The 16633-nt window shown below is 37.2% G+C and overlaps 1 protein-coding gene across 1 annotated transcript; it reads right to left on the reverse strand.

Moving 5' to 3' along the window:
- Positions 1 to 8464: 8464 nt before the first annotated feature.
- Positions 8465 to 15783, reverse strand: LOC120011135 (transmembrane protein 184A-like). Its single transcript, XM_038862193.1, has 7 exons — positions 15615 to 15783; positions 15343 to 15514; positions 12141 to 12214; positions 11742 to 11891; positions 11031 to 11316; positions 9323 to 9556; positions 8465 to 9225 (listed from the first exon to the last, which is right to left on the reverse strand). Exons 2-7 carry the CDS (start codon positions 15487 to 15489, stop codon positions 8860 to 8862), a joined length of 1257 nt encoding a protein of 418 aa, XP_038718121.1. The 5' UTR covers positions 15490 to 15514; positions 15615 to 15783; the 3' UTR covers positions 8465 to 8859.
- Between the last annotated feature and the right edge of the window lie 850 nt (positions 15784 to 16633).

Genomic DNA, 16633 nt, shown 5'->3' on the forward strand with positions numbered 1-16633 from the left:
GCAATAGAGAAGAAAAAAACTATTTCAAACTTGTGGCACAAGCGTTTTTGTCATCTTCACTTTGCTGGTTTAATGTCTTTACAAGAAAAGCATCTAGTTATTGGTTTACCTAAGCTTTCTGTTATGATTGAAAAGTGTGAAGGGTGTATGCTTGGTAAGCAACATAGGAAATCATTTCCTCAAGCATCATCTTGGAGAGCATCTGAACCTCTTGAACTTGTGCACACAGATATATGTGGTCCCATGAAAGTTGAGTCTTTCAATAAGTGTAAGTATTTTCTTACATTCATTGATGACTTTACTAGAATGGTCTGCATTTATTTTCTAAAAGAAAAGTCTGAAGCATTTTTGTTTTTCAAAGAATTCAAAGCTGCGGTTGAAAAAGAAAGTGGTAGACCGATAAAGAGTCTTAGAAGTGACAGGGTGTTAGGACGTATGGCACCACAAGAGGGGGGGTGAATTGTGTCCTTAGTCAAATTTAGACTAGGTCACTCCTTTTTCGGTTACAATGATTTCTATCAAATTTCACCCTAAGCAGAAGCTAAATACCAAATTGAGTACTAGTGTAGATGTATATGAGTCAAGTAGAACAATCAATTTGAGCAAATCACATATAAAATCCTAATATGATCGTATGGTCTCCTAATGGCGGATTTGAGCACAAAGCAATCAAATAAGCTCAAGCAAGTCAAGGACAATTGATATAAGCAAGACAGATAACTTTAAGATCAAGAACCAAGCAAGATGATCAAGTATGTATATGTCACTTCCAAAACAGATTGCAATTAGGGCACAAAATCAGATTTGATAATTAATTGAACAAGCTTGATTCTAGCAACCTAAATGACCAATTTCAAGTATGTATGATATGAGAATGCAATGCTAATTGAAATTGCTGGAAAAGTAAAAGAGGCAAGAGATTTATAGTGGTTCGGCTTAACCCAAGCCTACTCCACTCGCCAAGTCCCACTTGGGAATTTCAAACACTCCACTATGGCTTGTTCAACCGAGTCAAGCGGAACTCTTACAACCGGTGTTTTTGTAGCTAAAACACCAAACTTTACACACCATATGGTTTATAGCTCACCACACTAACTCAATCAACAAATACAAACTCAGATATGGCTCTAAGAGTAGCCGGGTATGAGGTAAGTTTAGGTTCAAAGGATGGATCTTTTGTAGCTAGATTTGTAAGTGTCTAGGGCTCAAATGAAGCTCTTGAAAAGCTGGAATGAGAATGGTAAGCACAAAACTCAGATTTGAGATTTTGGTTGCTAGGTTTTTGAGTTTCTTTGAAGTCTGTAGCAACTATGTGGAATCAACAAGATAAGGCTTGAATGATGGAATAGGGATATAGAATGAAGCCTTATAGGTGCTGGAAATCAGATTGCTCAAGCAAGTAGAAGTGCTCTTGAGATTAAATGTAGAATCTGTGTGAATGTTCAAGAGTGTAGAGATTAAGCTTTGCCTTGACTTGTGTATGTGAGGTCTCTCAAAGATCAAGTATGAATCAAGTAAGTATGAGAAAGATTAGGTTCAGAAAATGAAGAACAATTTGAGAGAATGCAAGTGTATTTTCGTTCAAGGTTAGAGAAGCCAGAAACTAGGGTTTGCTTTTTGGTAAAAGTGAAGTGTTGTCTCATGAATTGTGAGCCATTGGATGAGATGAATAAATCTAGACCCTTGGATGATTATAGACGTTAGAGACACAAGAGAAAGAGACAAAATTTATCTTGAAAAGGTTGTCTCATGGCTGGAGTAAATCAGGGCCTTTGGATCAACAGAAGATTCACTTTTGGCCATTAGATGAAGTTGTAGAGAAAGTGGAGTGCAAGGTTCAATCTTTCACCAATGGATCAAGAAGGGATATTATGGTGTAGAGAATTTGGACCATTGGATGTGGAGTGTCTTGGTGGGAAAGAGAAATGGTTTTGAAATAAATCTTCCCACACATGTGAGGAGAGAAAGTTTGTCATAGTACTTGTTGTACTTCTTGTCTCCTCTTTTCAAACCAACTTTTCCTTCTCTTCTCTTTTGGCTCCAAGTCTTCTAGTTAGGATACAACAATGGTTAACTTGTCTTCTTTGCCATGTCAGCTGCCATGTCACGTCCGTTGACTCTGACTTTGACCAGAAAGTCAACTTTACTTAAATTGATCCCAATTAAGCTCCAAGACATCTTTGGCATAATTTGACTTATGTTGACCATGAATTTGACTTTCTTAATCACGTTTGATACTGATTAAGCCTTCACTAATGTTGGTCAAGGATGACGTTAGGACCAATTCAAGTTTTGGTCACCCTACACACAAATCAAACTCAAGACATGCTATGTAAACCCTTTTAGGGTTTCTTGCAATTAGTCCATGTTAGTTCAATAATCAAATCATCAAATAAGCACAATTGAACTAGTTTAATATAAGTCTTGAATTCCTAAAGTAATCAGGTAGGCATATGCACCTAGGTTTCTCAATACAATCAATAGATCAAAGTTCAATCAAGCACACCTTTGTAATCACTCAAACATATATATTCAACACAGGGGAGGGGAATTCAACTCCACTGAATTTAACAATTTTTGTAAACATGAAGGGATCAAAAGATATCTAACTGCTGCATATAGTCCCTAGCAAAATGGCGTTTGTGAGAGGAAGAATAGGACTATAGTTGAGATGGCAAGGGCTATGTTGTTCGAAAAGGAGCTTCCTCTTATTCTATGGGCTGAAGCTGTTCATACTGTTGTGCATGTTCTGAATATTAGCCCCACAAAAGCTCTGATAGATTTGACACCTAAAGAGGCTTGGAGTGGAGTAAAAGTCTCTATTGGATATCTTAGGGTCTTTGGATCCTTATGCTATGTTCACATACCTTCTGAGAATAGGTCTAAGCTAGATGCAAAGAGTAAGAAATGCATATTTGTTGGTTACAGCTCCAACTCCAAGGCCTATAGAGTACTTGATCCAGAAAGCATGAAGCTTTACATTAGTAGAGATGTAGAGTTTGATGAGACTAAAACCTTGCAGCTAAATGTTGATTCTGAAGACAAAAATTATGGTCCCAACTATGATTTGTTGGTTGAGCAAGAAGTGGAGGCTGATAACTATAATGATGATGCTGATGATTATGAGTCTGTGAATGAAGGGAATTTTGATCTCCAAACTCAAGCTACAAATACTCATTTAGGTGAAAAAGCTGATGAAGAAGGGAGTGAGAATGAGTCTTCCCCAAGAAAGCTGAGAAGTCTGGCTGACATTTATGAATCGTGTAATGTTGCTACTGTTGAACCAGGAAGTGTGGATGAAGCTACGTCAGATCCTGTTTGACTAAAAGCTATGCAAGAGGAGTTACGGATGATTGAAAAAAATGATTCATGGTTCTTGGTGAATAGACCCCTGAACAGGGACATTGTTGGTGTCAAATGACTATTTAAACTCAGGATTGATGGAAGCATTATGAAACACAAGGCTCGTCTAGTTGCTAATGGTTTCTCTCAAAAACCTGGTGAAGACTATTTCGAGACCTTTGCTCCTGTTTCTAGACTTGAAACTGTCAGAGTTATCATTTCTATTGCTACTCAATGTAACTGGAAAATACATCAGTTAGACGTCAAATCTGCATTTCTTAATGGCTTGCTAGAAGAGGAGGTTTATGTTGCTCAACCAGATGGGTTTATTGTGAAGGGTGAGGAGTGATAGAGTCTATAGATGACGAAGGCTCTCTATGGACTTAAGCAGTCCCCAAGAACCTGGTACTCAGAAGTGGATCAATTCTTCAAGAAAATGGGTCTTCAAAAGAGCAGAAGTGAGGATACTCTCTACAGTCTCATTGAAGGTAAATCTATCTTGATTGTTTCTATCTATGTTGATGATATTATTATTTCTGGAAACAATGAAGTTCAGATAAAAGAGTTCAAAAAGAATTTGATGAAGAAATATGAGATGACTGATATTGGCTATATGAGCTACTTTCTTGGTATTGAAGTGGAGCAGACATCTAAGGGAATCTTTATATCCCAGTCCAGCTATGTGAAAACTATATTGGAAAGGTTTAATATGTATGGGTGCAATGTAGTGACAGTTCCTCTTATAGTTAATGAAAAACTTGTAAAGGATGATGGATCCCGAAGGTGTGATGCAAATATTTATAGAAAATTGGTTGGAAGTTTGTTATATTTGACAACTACCAGACCTGACCTTATGTTTGCAACTAGCTTACTCTCAAGATTTATGCAAGAGCCTAGTGTTACTCATTTTGGATCAGCCAAAAGAGTGTTGAGATATCTACAGGGAACTATTGATTATGGGATTTTTTATGAAACTGGCAGGGAAGTGAAACTCACTGGTTTCTGTTATAGTGACTAGGCTGGTTCTGCTGATGACATGAGAAGCACTAGTGGTTACATGTTCAGTGTTGGTTCTGGTTGTTGCAGCTGGAACTCTGAGAAACAAAATTGTGTGGCTCTATCCTCTGCTGAGGTAGAGTATATTTCTACTGCTAAGGCAGCCTCTCATGCTGTCTGGCTGAGGAGAATTCTTAGTGACATTGGAGTTAATCAAGAGGAGGCAACTGTTATTCAGAGTGACAGCAAGTCCGCAATTGCAATTGCTATTGCTAAAAATTCTGTGGATCACAACCGCACCAAACACATTGCTATCAAATACCTGTACATAAAAGATGTCATTGCTGAGAAGGTGGTGTCAATGGAGTTCTGCAGGTCTGAAGTTCAAGTTGTTGATATCATGACAAAGGCACTTCCAAGAGATAAATTTTGTATGCTGAGGAGTCTGCTTGGTGTGATGTCCAGAGCTCAATTCAAGGGGGAGCTTGTTGGTTGAATTGTGCTCGTCTGTCTCATTGTTTCTTTTGTTTTATTATCTGTCCTGTTTGGTCTTTTTAGTTCTGGGGTATTATGGTCTTTTTGTGTGTTGTCTTTGGAATTGTTTTTATGGTTGTAGTATGTGTCTTTGAGAATTGAAACGAATGAAAAACATTTTGGAGTTCTCTAATGAAAACCCTGCTTGTGAGGTCTTAAATTGAGCATCTGTTGTTCTTCTGATATCATTTGGTAGTGTATTTGCAATCTACAAAGTGGATTTTCATAACCCCGCTGTGCAAAAATGTGTCTTGTTTTGCAAAAGATAACAGACTTTTTTTTTCTTCTCAAGGATCTTCTGCAACTGATGCTGAAATATTCCTTCTCAATAAACTTGTTATATATTCTGTCATGCATATGTTAGATGTTAGTATTAAATAACAGACGAATCAAATTGACTCTCTTTCTCTCTCAGCTAGCACTCTACTAAGCATTAAACCTTCATCTACTTGGGATTTTCTGATTTTACTCGTGCCACCTTGTAGAACTTGAAAAGAAAAGAATGCAAAGAACCTAAATAGCCACCCGAAGTCAAGTCATCCGAAAGAAGCATATATTTTGCGCAAAAGTCAAAGTCAAAGTTCTCCAATTACCGCTTTTGACTTTCGAGAAATCCAGGACTTTTTTGGGTCCGGATGAATCTTTTTCTTTATCAACTCTATCCCTAGTGAGAGTTCCAGCTTTGAATTCACTATTCAAGTAACAAAGCATTAACTTTGTGAAAAGTGCAGACTGCACATCCCAGAACAACTCCTCTCAAATCTCATTCTATGACTTGTTTTTCCAAGAAATTAGAGATCGCCGCTACTAACAGATGCATAAATGTACTAGCTTATACATGAGTTCACACACATACACCTTAAAGCTTAGATATGGCAAACAACTGAATTATGATTTATGATAATACCTGGCTGTCATTCAGGCAGCCAGATATTGGAATCATAGTCGCAAGAAAATTAATTAAAAAAGAAGAAAATTAAGAAACGCCACTAGGCAAGCAAGCTGTACCAGTCGAAACATGTATGGTTCTGACTATATAAGGACGCGGAGAAATCTTCTCTTCCGACGGTATAATATGATGTATCGGAGTCTCGACCAGACCAACTTCCTGATTTTATGAGCGGATCGTAGCCTGAACCAAAAAACCCTCTTCACTCTGGTCAACGATCTCTTGATCCTCTCCGTGAGGCTCCCCTTCCTATTGAACTGGTAGCTTCTTAGGAAAAGCTGTCTCTTCTCCATCATCATCAAGTAGCTGCTGCTTTGCTCCATCAACCCATAACGATACAACTCGCCACTATTACTCCTCCTATGTATTGGAGTTGGGCTCAGACCCATATTGCCTGTCAAGAGGAAGACGTAAAAAAACCGATTTCCCTTCGGAGGTTTCAGAGAGAGACAGTCAGACAGACTAATAAATACACAAACAAATACTCTTTATTAGTATTATGCTGCTTTTACACATATGCGGACGACCATATGTATTTCTTTCGCACTTTCACTTTTTGGGTTTGCTTTAGTTTGGGAGAGGGGTGCGCCGCCGCAATAGGCAATAGCGAGACAGACAGTTGCGTACTAATCAGAAAACATAGTTACATTCTTGCGCCCTTAAATTGTAAAAACAATACAATGATTTTATAAAATGACCTCTGTATTGTACTGAGTGGAGCTGAGCATGACCCCTTCGATTTGTTTCTGGGATAAGTTTGGACGTCACATGTATATTGTTCTTTTTATTTTTTAAGTCACAGGATATATTGAACAAAATTTATAGAGATAAGTCCTTTAATTAAATTTTTTTGTTTCCAATAAAGGCAATCAAATAAGTCCCTTAATTAAAAAGCTTTGTTCCATAACATTCATAAAATTTAAACACTATTTCATGAAGGATAAAAAATTAAAATAACTTATTTTATTGTCTAAAATACCATTATCGTTCCCAAAATGATTCTAGATCTAAACGTCATTTGTAGTCACATGAACCATATCTATTACCAAGAGTTTTCCTCAATTTCCTTCCCATTTTTTCAACAATACATTGGATCTTTCTACTGAGTATAGAAGATCTGAAGTTCAATCAAGTAAGAATGGTTTGAGCTCCTTTTCTTTTCTTTCTTATTTCTTCACGGAAAAGAACGGAAAATTAAATGAGATAAAGATGAGGGGTGGAGGAATTGGACTTTTGCGTGGATTAATTTCGGCTGGATTCTCTTTTAAAGATGAAAAAAAAAATTTGTGTTAGGAGAGCTGCCGAGGCAGACAGCATCTGGAAAGGGACGGATGCGGTTACAAATGAAATTTCGATTAATTTTGTCTACACACTTCGCAGGACGTGCCTCTGCCTGCCTCTCTCTCTCACTTGAATTCATACTTTTTCTGAATCAGAAAAAGATATCTAACTTTTACAGTCTCACCACATACAATATAATCTCAATTCAATTACAGAATAGTAGAAGATGGTCTTACAGGATGGTTGACATGTAATTAGTCATGTGTAAGCTTTTGACGCCAACTCTTAGTGAAGAAGATGAAAGGATGAGCTGTGTTTCACATTGCAAAGGACGTTCTAATAAGTTTAGACATTTTGTCCTTATTTCTAAAAAAAATTTGAGCTGTCATTATTGAAACACAACTCCCACATTTTATCCATGGTCTAACTCTCCCGAATAAATAGTTGCAGCCAACCTAAACATTTGATACTGTAAATGACGCGTCCTGCCTCGCACGCTTTAGAAACTCAGCATCCTCTACAACTATCAATTTGGTATTTCTAGAACATCCAGCAGCAATTACAACTTTGAATTGTCACCGGAAGGACAGGAGATATCAATTAATTATTCCAGAGGACAACATTACTGGCGATGTAAACTTAGGGCTTAAATAATCAACATGAAATGAAGGGAACTGTTGGCCCAGCAAATCAAATAATCCGGAACCAACTTTCAAAACAGTCATCTCATAATGGAAGCCTCCCATTTCATATTCTAGAAATGATTAGGAGGGGATCCCTGGAGTGATTTGTTCAAGCCAACTTCTCACATAATCTAAAATAACATTAACAATCAATCACTTGGTCAAATAAAAAATGGCATGGATTTAGATGTAAGAAATATAAAATATTTGAAACCTTCGAGCTCCGAAACCATGCAAACCATAAATGTACCATTTGGAATCAGTAGACATCCTCACCCAGTAGAATAACTTGCACTAAGGAGACAACTTGAATTAACTTTAAATCTTAGCTCCTATAACGCAGAAACTGTTTTCAACGTGAAATGATATATACATCTACTAACATCCTGCGTATCCCTGACCCGACCATTGTGAGAGCCGAGTTGTTTACCTTTTTTACCTGAGCAAGTCACTACCATCAAACTAACGCCAAATGAAACAGAGAAACAGGAGCCAATGAGCTAGAAATGTTTATAGGTTAGCGAGCAACAGCCATCCGAGTTGTTTACCTTTTTTACCTGAGCAAGTCACTACTATCAAACTAACGCAAAACGAAACAGAGAAACAGGAGCCAATAAGCTAGAAATGTTTATAGGTTAGTGAGCAACAGCCATCTTGAAAAAAAATACGAAGAAGGGAGTTAGATACAAATGAAGCTGCTGAGTCATAAACCAAGGGAATCTGTTGAACAATATCATCTTCAAAATATACAGGCACTAAGCAACATATCAAAAACCCAATTTCATGTTTGGCGCTATGACGTTTCTGTTGCAAACAGGGCAGTAAAATGTTTCAAATCAACATAGGCCACTAAATAGTTTCCGTTGGGAGCTGACTACCAACAACAATTGCTTGAAACTGGAGAAACAAGAGAGGACTGAGGGCTCAACACTCTTTAATATAACAACACCAATATCAGCACACAATCATATGCATCAAAGGCTCTCGCAGAGCAGAACCAACATCTGACACTTCTAGTTCAGTGAGGACACTCTTCTTACCTGTTTGCATCATTTTCGGCATTATTGTCAATTGTCATCTACTCCCAGTTTCATTTGCTGCAGGAACTTTTGCAGGGTAACTGGAAATGTCCACATCAATAAGTGACATGTCGTATGGTACAGAAATAGAATTTGATGTATCCACAAGAAGAGAAGATTTCATAACATCAGTATGCACAGAATTAGGCAGTGTGCCAGGATTTGTAGGAGTGCTTGTACCAGACGATGAGAGACTGGAGTGTTGAATGTCATCCATCTTGTTTCCAAAAACGTGTTTGTTTCTCCTTACAGCATCCATCTCCTGGCCAGTTGGCACAAAGGTACGAGACCGGTACTTCCTTGTTCCCTCATCACCCTCGCTGTGGTTGTAGAGCACATAATCGTGATAAGTAGGTGCAAACTGCAAAAGTTATAATTGACAGAATAAGATTTTCTGACACAAAGGAGGGAGCCTTCAAGAAAAAACCCCTCAAAGATACAACAGTAACCATTCTGACCTGATGGACAGTGTCATGGTAAAAGTCGTTCAACTTTAAGGCATGTGCAAGGCTTCTCGTCAAACCACGAGACCCGCCAATGTTTGCACCAGCATACTCTTTATAGGGGAATGCATAAAGATGACCGACAGCAGCAATAAGCATCTCAACACATATTACGAAATTTTGAAACTCAGCAGCTTCATCAGTATCATTTATGAATCCAGATTTTGCAGCAAGAAAAATCAGCACACCCTAGAATCGAAAGGACAAGATGAGAGTAAGAGTCATGAATACAACAAAAAAAAAAATCTGCTACGAAAGCTTTCAAATTGACATTATAGAAAAAAGCACCCAAGAAAATAAGGATGTCTTGAAGAGAAAAGAGAAAGGAAACGTGGAATTATTTTTATAATGTACAATCAATAAGAAGTGGAGCTGTTCAGAGCTCCCTCTTTTCCTTTATATAATAGGAGGCAAATACTCAGACTAATTTTCAAAACAGCAGACTATGCCCACAAAATGCCCATAAGAAGAAAAGTATTCTCTGAAATCCTCCTAGACCAAGAGCAATGAAGAAGAGGATGATGGACAGACTTTTCTTCCACCATACAAAGATAGCACTTATTAACCATAGCTCTACCCCTTTCTTTGCAAATTGTCAATTGTCATGAGTTTCATGCAAGGGGCCTCCTAACTCAAGAAGACAATGCTAGCTTGGAATTTTAGACTAGCAAATAGCTTCAAATTTAGGCTAGGAAGAAACCAAAAAGATCTAGCTCACACTTGCCAGAGAGCTTCATTGCGGGCAAGGGAGATAATGTACCTTACGTTAGCCTTGCTTAGACAGTAGGTAAGGAGAGGGGAATGAGGGGTAGGTTAAATTACATATCAACATTACTGTAACTTTTTTATTGTTTTAAATTGAGGACGTGAGGGAAAATAGAAATGAGATTTCTGTTGAAAATTTTCTCTTCATTAGAAGGGGAAGGAATTTTTCTATCTACGGGGGCAAATCAGGAAACTCCATTCCCCCACCCAGTCAATAAACAAAACTTGCAAGCTGGGGGGAGTTTTCATCCCTTTACTTTCCTTGCAGGCACTTAAGAAGCACTTCGAAGTCGCCCTAGGTTCCCATCCACCATCGGTGAGACCCCTCTTGCTTAAGACTGGTTCCCTTCAGTAAAAGAAAGAACTCATTGCGACTTAGTCCTCAACTAAGTAATAGACGGACAAGTTGGACTCCACAAATGCACATCTTTCCTGAAGAATGTCAGAGTAATGTTTTACGAATATAAAAACAATGCTTTCATATGGATGAAGGTGAATCTAAGTAAGATATCTTACAGGGTTGTCATGCCAGCGTGACTACCATAAACATGTCCAAGTGTTAGGAAACTAACCTTCACCAATTTAATGTAAAAAACTGTTGCAGGTGTTGGGACTCCTAGTGTCAAGAGACATAGTCTAATGCTAAGTGCAATATCACTTATCCTAGAAGCTTAAGTTATTAGGAATGGTTAGCCTTTATAATTTAACCACTGCTCCAACAATAATAAGATTTCTAGTTTAACAAGCATTAAGAATAATCCACCATTATGTAACATGCTCATCTAATGAAAATAAAGATACAATTTTATGGTTACCAAGAATCTAAATACAAGAAGAAGAAACCCAAAGCCAACAACATAAATTTTGACAGTGCTAATAAAGAAAATACCAATCCAACCTGCCAATAAGTAAGGAACACCACTGATTTAATTATAATGAACTTTGGAACAGGATTGAATGGTCGAAGCAGATCTTTGCATGCCACATAAAACAATGCCAAAGCGTATAGAGCCATTGTGTAAGACATTGTATAGATGATGGTAAGATACAGATATGCTTGTTTGGGGCTGAAATTTCCATCTTTGTATTCCCCTTTTGCATATAGTATGAGCGTAACTGCAACTAAGACGGGCTTCAAAATCACAAACTGCAAACACCCCTGTTTGCACCTGCGTATAAAACGCCTGCATCAACATTTTGAAACACATTAGTTTATCTAACATAATTAGTGTCAGAATGTAAATTTAACTTCAAAATCTTTCCGATAAAACAGTATCAAGATTCTCAACATGTCCCGGTGAGTTTAGAGAATAACCAGAACTTTTTCATTCTCAAATCCTTTCGATCATGCAATTCAATTTACTTAAATCCATTGAAAAAAAAAATCAGAGTAGAAAGGTTTAAACAATATTCAACATATGTAAGCAATGGGAAAAAGTAAAGTGTGCTGCAATGTGAAGTATAAAAAATATCATAACAAGATCTAGCTTTCATTCATACAAATTAACCAGAAATTGCAAGTTATCAACTTTCTATTTGAAACCCAAAGACTATGTTCCTGATACTGATTGTGCCTGCTAATACAGTGAATTTCTTCATGACGACTCACCCATCAAGTGGAATGGGAGGAAAGCAACATGTCATCAAACACAAGGAAGGCTTGAGAATCCGACCACTTAAGCTTAGCACGACTGCTCCAGGGCCACCAACCCATGCCAGGCACAATGACAGAAAATTGTATATGACCCAAGCTTCATAACTGGAACAATGAAACAATACAAGCATGTCATTAAAATAATAAAGCTCATTACCCCATGAATTTTTCAAAGCAACCTCAATTTCAGTGTGCATTAACCCAGAGGTCACTTATGTTGAGTAAAAACATTGCAGGACTTGATCACAAGTCCACTATGCAAAGCATGACACACACTAAAGCCCATGGCCACAACGATCCAGGAGCAAAAAGTGACATCAACTAAGATAGTGAACTCAGTGGCTGATAACGTACATTTCGCGGATGGAGTTGAAATATATTGAGCTCTTCGGCAAAACAAGGGACAAAAAAGACATCAATGCATATACCTGTAACGGGGGGAACAAGTTATATTAAAAAAAGAGATACTGCAATGACTGATGTTTTCTGAAGCAGTGGTAAGAGCAGCGAAAACTATAAAGGCCAAGAAAAAGGCCAAAATGAGAAGGCAAAGTTGATCCTTCATGCTTCCACCATTTTTGGAGCACAAGTTAAAATAAGACTAGTAGGAAGAACACAATTGCATGCGCGATGGATAACAAGCCATGTTGCAGTTTACACATTATACTGCCAACGTAAAAGTGTTAGGCAAATCAGATGACAACACCCTATACGTCTGGCTCATCAGTTAAACTTGTACCGGGTTATTTTCACTTGCAGTTTGGATAGTGGGTACCATAAAAGTATAGCAGTTTGGTGCTTCAAAGACTTCCTTAATATTTTCACTGTGGCACTGATGCAATGCAAAGAGAGTTGCAACAACGTAAAAGTGTTTGGTGAATCACATGATACCCCCATATGTCTCCATCCTCCGTTACATTTGCTCCAGTTTATTTTCACTTCCAGGTTGGATAGTGGAGACCATAAATGTACAGAAGTTTGGCTCTTCAAAGGCCCTTTTAATATTCACAGCACGGCACTGATCTAGAGCAAAAAGAGTTGCAACAACAAAAACAGAAAACTAGGGAGTCGAACAAGACAAATAGACTCTAAAGAGACTATAGCGTTCAAGAACCACAAATTTTGGGGTTATAGATAAACGGCTTCTTATAAAAGGTATAAATAATCTACAAATTAGGGTTAACGGATAGTAGAATACACTTAAAACAATTAAAATAAAAATATATGTTACTGTTCACGCTACAATTACGCGGACATTATCGTCTATGCTTCGGCATCAATCTCCTTTGGTTGGAGAAAATCCGACCTTAAATATTGAAGAAATGAAGTAGCAAACTTCTTATCCTTTTGTTACTGGTGGTGTAAATGGGCCGAAGTATTAATGAGCTACTCTTGGTGGTGGGGGGGTTGGGGTTGTGTTTAAGGGCTCAGCGCTTGAAACTCGATGGCCTATTTATTTAACATAAAATATTACTATAAATTAACGAATACACGTAAGTGGATTCCCGTTGATTTTGTAATAGAGACATAGACTCATGTAGAAACCTGAACTTTTTGGATAAAGACTCGGATAATGATGATAATGAAAATGTTACTATAAATATACATGTAAATACAGTAATAAATTAATATAACTGAATTTTTTTTATAGTTTATGTACTTTGAAAGTTGAATCCGGCATATCGTGAGTATTAGTCATTCATGGCAATAGAGATTATTTCCAACTATTAGATGATTTTTTTAATTTTTGACATAAACAGGCTTTTAATGAGCCGAGCTCAAGCTTTGACATTTCTTAACAAGCTGAGCTTAACTTCCATTTTTCAAGCCCTACGAAGATCGAGCTCGGCTCGAGCCCCAAAAAAAAATGGTGAGCTGAGCCTTAGCATGTCAAAGTTGGCTCAGCTCAGGCCATTTACACCCCTACTTGTTACCATCCTTTTGCCAATAGATAAGTCCACTTTGCACTCTTTGGCAACAACAATAGTAAAATTTTGCTCCATGTCTGGCAGACTAACAAACCCCATCAATTGAATTTTTATAGGCAAGGCAACTTTTGGTATTCCTTGCTAAAATTTCTTTCCATTCACCAAAAAAAAAGAGAAAATACTCCAACATTTGCAGCATTAAGTTACAGAGCAATTTTTTTAATCACAATTCACATGTAAATCCCTCTCAACCCACCATAGCTATGCACCCAAAAAGCAAAAATAAATTTTAAAAAAAGACAAAAAAAAGAAAAGAAAAGAGAACCTTCTTTTGTTTCACACACGTAGAGACTTGCTGAAACAAGTTCTTCCATCTTTACTTATCAAAAAATCTAAAGTATTTTGCTATCACATACTTCTGGTAATCATTAAAATAATGGACGAACACCCTCATGAGACAATCATAAACCAAGAACCGCAATTCAGCATTAAATGAAAATTAGTTGAAAGTTCAATTAAACAGATAATAGTATAATACCATATGGGTGAGCCACTAGAATTTCATAGATCATCTAAAACCTGCTGGAAATCTAGACACGTCAACAAATATCAGGCAGCAAAATCATTAATTATTGCAATGTTTTGTTTGACCCTGGGTCTGATAGCAGAGACTACATTCTTTCTAGTTCAAGCATAATGCTCAGATAAGCATGGTTAATCCATCCCTTTAAAAGTGATGTAGAGAACGTCCCAACCCATCATGTAATTCACCACACAGTTCAAGGCTTCAAGCTCAAAATGAGGAAATGAAAGGAATTGCAAGGTTCTCGTTAAGGGACTGTATAAACATGGATTAGCAGGGCTCCATGCTGAAAACAAACACCATATAAATGTAGATTGCTTAAGGCTGCAAATAAGTGCGACCAAGAACCGCAATTCAGCATTAAATGAAAATTAGTTGAAAGTTCAATTAAACAGATAATAGTATAATACCGTATGGGTGAGCCACTAGAATTTCATAGATCATCTAAAACCTGCTGGAAATCTAGACACGTCAACAAATATCAGGCAGCAAAATCATTAATTATTGCAATGTTTTGTTTGACCCTGGGTCTGATAGCAGAGACTACATTCTTTCCAGTTCAAGCATAATGCTCAGATAAGCATGGCTAATCCATCCCTTTAAAAGTGATGTAGAGAACGTCCCAACCCATCATGTAATTCACCTCACAATTCAAGGCTTCAAGCTCAAAATGAGGAAATGAAAGGAATTGCAAGGTTTTCGTTAAGGGACTGTATAAACATGGATTAGCAGGGCTCCATGCTGAAAACAAACACCATATAAATGTAGATTGCTTAAGGCTGCAAATAAGTGCTAGCCATAAATAATGCTAAACTAGATGCAATAGGTTGTCACCATATTGTGGTTGATTATGGGAGAATACGTTATAATAACAAATATTCATATATTTATAGCAAGTTCTCAGGTATCTATGTTGTTTGCATTAAGTTTTCATACAGCAAGGCTAAAAAATACGAAAAGAGCAAAACGCTATTAAGGGTATAAAACGTATGTTCAAGGGCAAGCTTTAGAATTGTGTGACCGAAGAACGGAAGAAGACACTGACCGGGACCATAAAGATGATGCGCACAATGAATCTCTGGTAAGTAGGCTCCGTGTAATTCAATAGGTGCCGGTAAATGTGGAAAATAGCCAAAGCAATGGAACCGATAGTGCAAAAAAAAGCCACGATGATAAAGAAGATCGGCGCCATTTCCCCCTTTTGTTACCAGAAGTTGCTTCATATTTGAACAAAAGCAGGCAAGTCACAACAAAGTAGTCGGTGGCAAAGTAGAAATGAAAAAAAAAAGGGGCGGTGGAAGAGCATATGAGACAAACCTGAGGAAAAGCTGAAGCACCCTTCAACGGTATTGAAAGGGTGACTGACAAGATTGCTGGTTGGTTCCGCTGCGTCAACCTTCGATTTCTACTCTGGTGCGATCGTCTCCGTCCTCTGGTGTCGCCTTCTTCAGCGGGCTTTGTGCCCTAACTTGATTCTATTCATCTTGAAGGATATAGTTATGGGCATTGTTGTTAATGGTAGTTGGGCTACTCTTGGTTACAGTCTTGGGCTTGGGTCAATTCCTATTTGGATCCATTCCTTCAAATTGACCAAACGAGTATTTTACATCCCTTTTCGTAACCTACAATTGTAATTTGTAATTATTTACAGGGTTTTTTGTTCATAATTATGTGGGGTGAACTTTAAAAGAGGGGGAGATGAGTGTAAGGTGATATAGGGTGAGCATTGTCATATTTAATATAAGATAAGAGTGAACATGTGAGAATATTAATAGTACAATTTTTATATTATCATTTTTTCTTTTTAAGAAATAAAACAATATTTTATATCAAGTGTAAAATAGTTTTTTTACACATCAAAACTCATTATTGCTTGTTGATAATAGTCATTCTCACCTTGTGGATGAATTGAGGGTAGAATGAGTTTGAGATTTCACCATTCAAAACTCAACCAAACAAAAAAATAAAATAATATCATCCTCATCCATTCATAGCACCAACCAAATGTAATGTTAGTGTGTTACAACTTACAATCTAATTTAAACGTCAGCTTATTTATTATTCTTTTATTATTAAGGTAATAAAATTACAAAACATAACAATCAAATAAAATATATTAATACAGTAAAACTTATAAATTTGATTGTGTTTGTGAATTTGAAGGATTGAAGTCGTTGTTCTCTGTTTTTATTATGTATTCATGTTGTGTACTTTGTGTAACCTATTGAAGGCTTGAATCAACCATGATAATGCTTTTATTTTTATTTGGTTGTGTGTAGAATTTAAAGGTTTGTTGCAACTTTATTTTGTTCTTAATTTTTATGACGTACGCGAGT

The sequence above is a fragment of the Tripterygium wilfordii genome, chromosome 12 (assembly GCF_013401445.1).
Source record: "Tripterygium wilfordii isolate XIE 37 chromosome 12, ASM1340144v1, whole genome shotgun sequence".
NCBI classification, from domain to species: Eukaryota; Viridiplantae; Streptophyta; class Magnoliopsida; order Celastrales; family Celastraceae; genus Tripterygium; species Tripterygium wilfordii.

Excerpts from the sequence above, each read along its gene's own strand:
- LOC120011135 (XM_038862193.1), bottom strand. The coding sequence starts at position 15,489 with ATGGCGCCGATCTTCTTTATCATCGTGGCTTTTTTTTGCACTATCGGT. Across the intron at positions 11,892-12,140 it reads TTCAACTCCATCCGCGAAAT|TTATGAAGCTTGGGTCATAT; the intron begins GTACGTTATCAG and ends TCATTGTTCCAG. Across the intron at positions 9,226-9,322 it reads ACCATGACACTGTCCATCAG|TTTGCACCTACTTATCACGA; the intron begins GTCAGAATGGTT and ends TAACTTTTGCAG.